This window comes from Cyprinodon variegatus, unplaced genomic scaffold, assembly GCF_000732505.1.
Source record: "Cyprinodon variegatus isolate N-32 unplaced genomic scaffold, C_variegatus-1.0 Scaffold166, whole genome shotgun sequence".
In the NCBI taxonomy this organism is placed as follows: Eukaryota; Metazoa; Chordata; class Actinopteri; order Cyprinodontiformes; family Cyprinodontidae; genus Cyprinodon; species Cyprinodon variegatus.
Window position 1 is genome coordinate 878524 of NW_015150619.1, and position 6251 is coordinate 884774.

Below are 6251 nucleotides of genomic sequence, written 5' to 3' on the forward strand. Positions count from 1 at the left end.
AAGAAATAAAGCCAAAATTGCCAAAGTAGAAAGAAGAATGTTTTTTCTTTGCTTTTTTGAGAAATGAAGATTTTATTGATCTGTGTGTAATGCATAATTCATAGTAGATCAGGAAGTGTTTGCTTTTGATGGAAACCTTGTATGTCTAAAACCATTCTTTTATTGTACATTATATTAGCTTGTCTGTCTGCTTTATTAACAAATATGTGTTGAACTAGATCTGCTATTTTCAAAACTTTTGTGAGACACTTTTGTATAAAGTAGGGCATTAATTCATTAAATAATTTTATTTAAATTCTACAAATCAAAGTTTTCTGCCCAACACCAATGATAAACTGCACGGCAACATCTACACTCAGCAATTGTAGTATCTAGGTAAGTGCTGTTAGTCTGGGAAAGAATCTGGTTGTCATTCGAAATTGTAAAGGTTCACTTTTTTTGCAACATAGAACTGACTAAAACCTTTTTAAGTTTTAGTCAACTAAAACTGATTAAAACTATCACATATCTTAATGACTAAAATGTGACTAAGACTAATAATACATGTTTACATAGTCTGTTTTGACTCTGGAAAGAAGTTTTCCATCATTCTTGGTTTCCATCTGCTGGCAGTACTTTTCAAGCAATTGTTAAAGCCAATAGTGCTTTTTTCTTATTTTAATTACATGATAGAAATAACAATCTGCTAAAAAAATTATACACAGCTTTAAAGTTACATGAAAAGTAAGAATTTATTAACAGATTAAACAAAATGTGTTAATAATTGATTGCAAGTGAAGGGAGCTACAAGGACTAAACTTCACATGATCTCAAGGCATGACAGCCGAATGCGCTAGTGAATCAACAAATACACGCACGTATATGGCTCCTTTTTTAAAGTGTTGCAAGTTTTATGTAAGACAGAAGTTGAAATTAATAAAAACATAAAAGAGAGCAACTTTAATTAACTCCTGTATGGCTTCCTGTTATCTGCTAAATATCTGGCTCTCTTCTTCCCTCTCAACCTGAAAGATAGACTAATCTAGATATATTGTAGAAAACAAAATGTCTTTAACCTTTTCTCTTGACTTTTAAACCATCTCTAACCACGGCTGATGTATAATGTAGCCTTCTTCCTTCAGTAGCAGCATACATATCAAAGGCTTTGTTTTTACTCCTATTGTTATTACTTAGCTATGGTTCATTCATCTGATTCCTTTTTGCACTCTTAGAATAAATAAAGAAAATAATGTCACAATTCCTTGCTAATATTTAACACAGGCAAACTGCTATATAATTAGTGTGAGTCTGTATGTGTTAGGTTCTAAACAGGAAGTGTTGTTATGCTAATTCCAGTAATTAGCTGACACACTAATTGGCACACCGCTCACAGCTGTCCACTCTCCCTCTCCCATTTATAAACTGCTTGTTGTTGCTTCTGTTTGGTTCATTTACATAATCTGTAAACTGGAGATGAGCGCTTTGAATAAACAACTTGTTCTGTTTTTTTCTTCCTTGATCTGAGAGAGACTTTATTTAATGTCTGTATTGTATGTCCACTGTGCATCGGTCATACATGGTTATGCATTGTTTGAATGAACTACCAAATTATATTCTGCCTGTTTTTCTTGATTCACAGAAGTTTATTTTTACTGTTTTAGGTGTTCGGGGTTCAGGACAATACGAGTGCCTCCCTTCTGTCTGACTTGAAAGGAAAGGATTCAGGCGAAATTGGGAAACAGGTAAAAAACTTTTTTGGGCTTCAGAAATCTCCCTGAAGGAATTTTGGTCTGTAGTTTTTGTAGAAAATGTAGACAAAGTGTAGTAATGAAAGGCTGTTACTCCTGCGACACGACTACTTTACCCCACCAGGCTGTAAGATGGGAGGAGGGGTTTCCCGCAGTGAATGACCTAGATCACATTTGGATGAGGAGACACATTCAGCCCTGCAGGCATCTTCATGGGGGGAGTTTAGCATCTTTCTGCACTGAAATCCTAAATGTCTGTTTGATTGGTCTTTTATGGCATCTAGATTATTTTCTTTCCAAGTGATACACACACGTCATAGAATCTGGAAACTTTATTTCAGTTTTCAATTTAAATGCATTATTTCCAGTGTAATAAATAAGCCAGTTATAGGTTCATAGACTCATTATGATCATAAATACCATGCTAGTATTGAAGAACATTTGTTTTAAGGATAAAATTATTATATTATTAAAAGAAAAATGGATTTGATGCTATTGCAGTCTTTTGTGCAAATTATCTTTAAGTGACAAAAGTCTCAAGAAGATATGTTAATTATTATTTAATAAATGTATCTGAAAATGACGAATATTATTGAGCAACTAATGATTAATTGATAGGAGGCCATTTGCTTAAAAACCTGAGTTTTCTCTGGTATCAGGAGGATCATTCCAGAACATAAAGGGCTAAATATGTTTTACAAGTTGCTGAATAAAATAGCAAATAAAGTTCATAATTATATTTTAGAAATGTATGGTGCCATCTGTATTAAATATTGACTGAACAAACATAAAATCTTTTTCTAACTCATTTTTATAACTGGACGTAACTATAAGATATTTAAAAACAAGAACCTTTAGGTTTAGTATATAGAATAGTAGAATAGAGTGGAATATTTAAAACACTTGTCATTTCCAGTAAACTATCATCTAAAGACAGGGTGTTTTGCTCTGACATTATGTCAGACGATTTGCCACTTCATTTTCAATAACGCTAACTGGGATATAGACAATGAACCCAAACACATAAAAAAGCTGATATGGAACGAATAAAGCAGGATAAGAGTTGGGTCTGTGAAATGGCATCGATCTAAACCTTATTGACAACTAATGGCTAAAAGCTGAGCCCTTGGGAGCAAAACGATCTATTTAAATTAGCTTTACAATTGCTGATAAGAGGAGTAGCTCAATAATACTGATCTAAATTGTTTGTGGCTGTGAAAGGGATGAGTTTTTTCTGCAGATTCTTGTGGAGGATGATGCACGTATAGTTTTTAACCTGTTTAGATAACTAAAACCCTATAAAATGTAACGTTTGCACCTAATTAAAAAAATCCTGTTATTATTATCCCCCTGAGAAGGAACATTGTAATAGGATTATGTCAAACATCATAAAAAGCCCCTAATTACGATGACATCCATGTCCATGATGAGTGTAATTATAATTTGGATTATTTTTGTTTATCTTTATTCTTTATGTTGCCTCAGGCTCTTGGTGACCCTAGCTGGGTCTCTCAGTGGGCCAGTTTAGCTGCTAATCAAGCCAGGACAGACCCAGAAGGCTCTGGTGCAGAAGCAGCAACATTCCTGCACAAAGAAAGAGGTATGTTTTTTTCAAACCCATGAGAACAATGCTTGAATAATACTTTAAAAATGTACATACATTGTGAGACAGTATCAAATCATATGTTGAGTTTGGTTTGTCTTTCTTGCTTAGGAGCTGATGCCTTTGAGTCTACAGCCCCTCCCCTGGACAAAGGTGAACCCTCTTCCAGCCTGACTGACCGTAAGCGCAGGACCCTCCCCCAGCTCCCAGTGGATGACCCCCGGGCTAAATCCAGTCCCAAAGCACTGAGGTCTGAGATAGGGGAGAAACAAGACACGGAACCCCAGGAAAAAGAGAACAAGGGAGACGGAGAGTCCCCAACCCCCATGGAGGGTGTAGGAATGACCAACAAGCTGAAACAAAGCTCCACCACTTCCTCTCCATCTAAAGGTCCTATCCGGACCAGCGAAAGGAGGAAGAAGTCAGAGGAGAGGAATGAGAGAGAAGCAGGAGAAGGAGGAGAGAAATCCGGGAAGCTTCTTGTCCGCCAGGGTAGCTTTACCATAGAGAAGCCCAGTTCTAGTGTCCCTCCAGAGCTCATCCCTCGGATCAACAAAGGCAACAATGGGCGTGAACGCAGTGACTCTGTGGGCAGTATGGATACAGCAACTCTACTTAAAGACACAGAGGCTGTCATGGCATTTCTGGAGGCTAAGCTCAGAGATGAGAACAAACTAGACCAAAAAAGTGGTAAAACTCCTCTAGGTACTGGCCAATGCCTTCCTGCTCGGACTGGCTCTATATCTCCTGAGTCAGATGTGGACACAACAAGCACAGCTAGTCACGCTGCTGCAGAAGCAGGGGGAAAGACTGCAACTGGCAGCATGCAAAAGCGAAAGTCTTTTAGCAGCATGCATCGGGAAAAGAGCAACATGAGCACAGCCTCTAAGACAACCTCTGGAAACTCTAGTGCTCGGGAACGCTTGGAGAGGAAGGCTAAAGGCAAAACGGCTGAAGCAACAACCCGGAATGAGACACGTCGCTCCTCGCAGCCCACCTCTAGAGGGCGCCAGCCTTCTCTGGATCTCACTGATGATGACCAGACCTCTTCCTTCCCCATCTCAGACATTCTTTCTTCAGACCAGGAAACCTATTCTGGGCCTTTGGGGAACTCGGTGCATAGACGAGGCTCAGAGGATGTCCTCAATTCCAAACTTGATGGCAGATCTTCCAAAACGAGCATGAGCAGCGCCTCTAAAAGCAACCGAAATCTTCAGGCAGCAACAGCCTCTTCACTAAATAAACAGGCCTCTCTGCCTCAACCACGGCCCACCAGAGCCTCCCTACTCCGCCGGGCCCGTCTGGGTGATACGTCTGACACAGACCTGGCCGACGCAGACCGTGTTTCTGTAGCCTCAGAGGTGTCCACAACAAGCTCCACCTCGAAGCCACCAACCGGTCGGAAGGGGTTGTCACGGCTGGACATGCTGGCTCAGCCGCGGAGGAACCGTCTGGGCTCCATCTCAGCGCGCAGTGACTCAGAGTGCACAGTAAGCCGGCCCTCCTCCTCTTCGACCCGCCTGTCCGCCGAGACCGCTCTACGTCTCGGCCTGCGCTCCTCAACACCCACAGAAAACCGTCTGACGTCAAAGATGAGAGCAAATAGCGTATCAAAACTCAACGAGCCAAAGGCCAAAACCACTACATCTGGATACTGTTCGCCCACAGGTGAGCAAAGAGAAAATAAATACCTTCATTATCAACAAAACCTAGACTATTGGTTAATATTGAGTCAGCGAAAGAAGAAATAAAGTAACATTTTTACATTTTCAACAGGTCTATAAGAGATCAGCTGCTGCCAGACTCATCAAAATTAAAATAAACTGAAAGTTTACATTTTTAACTTTGTTCAGCATCTTGTTTGTGGCTAAGTGGCAAAAAAAACAGCTGTCAAGTATTCANTTAAAATAAACTGAAAGTTTACATTTTTAACTTTGTTCAGCATCTTGTTTGTGGCTAAGTGGCAAAAAAAACAGCTGTCAAGTATTCACAAGTATTCAGATGTTTCATAGATACAGATCAAAGTAATAAAACAGAAGCATTCAAATATTCAGCCTTCACGTTTTCTACTGAAATTCTTGCTCTCACACTTTAATGAATTTAAAATGTGCCTTTAAATGTCACTGAGAATAGAGGATTATTTTAAAAAGGACGTCTAGTAGCTCCATGGTCAACCAACTGTCTTCAATCAGTCATTGTAATGACAATGAAGAGTGTTGGCGATGCGTCCTGTTTGCTCTCATTATGGTGTGTTCACTGATTGGAAAACACAGCAGACTTAAGGGATTTCTTGGTGCATTTATGGTGTAAACAGTTTTCAGTAAAACGCCCAGGCTGTCGTGTCATATCCTCATCCATTGGTTTTCGTTGTTCAGAATGCTCTCAGCCAGAACCTGCAGATGATGATGCAGAGGAAGAGCTTATGGGTACAGTACCAGAACTATTAAGTCCAATAGGACTACTCGTGTGCAGTGCATGTGTGTATTTTAACATCTCAGACCTGGGTCTAAAATCATCCTCCTCAGGAGGTGTAGAGTGTTTTTTGTTAAGGATATATATATAATCTTTATAATTAAAGGAAATTAAAAACAAACTAAATAATAGTTTTTATTATTAAAACGTCATAAGTCTCTGCAATGATAACCCAGCTCTACCAAGCTTTTTATAGTTAACTTTGTTTGCCTATCCTTAAATCCATCCAGTAATGCTATATTTATAAGCAAAATACTTTACTCAACCTGTAACACTTTGTCCTTGTTACTCTGAAGAAAGGTGTCATCTCATCGCATCAGAATTGGACTAACAGACCTGCTGTTTGAATGTTTGAAGACAACTTAACATGCAGCATTGTTGCTTCTTGTACTTTGATGCATTTAAAGCTACAGTGTGTAATAATTACAGGGATATACAGTCAGAAATGT

The 6251-nt window shown here is 39.0% G+C and overlaps 1 protein-coding gene across 9 annotated transcripts in view; it reads left to right on the forward strand.

The window, feature by feature from the left end:
• The window catches only part of cep170 (centrosomal protein 170kDa), a 53135-nt gene that overhangs the window by 38375 nt on the left and 8509 nt on the right, over nucleotides 1-6251 (forward strand). For all 9 annotated transcript variants that reach the window (XM_015378186.1, XM_015378191.1, XM_015378192.1 and 6 more), the window contains exons 13-15: nucleotides 1641-1721; nucleotides 3213-3327; nucleotides 3442-4998. In XM_015378186.1, coding sequence (XP_015233672.1) covers nucleotides 1641-1721; nucleotides 3213-3327; nucleotides 3442-4998 — 1753 coding nt within the window. The remainder of the gene's footprint in view (nucleotides 1-1640; nucleotides 1722-3212; nucleotides 3328-3441; nucleotides 4999-6251) is intronic.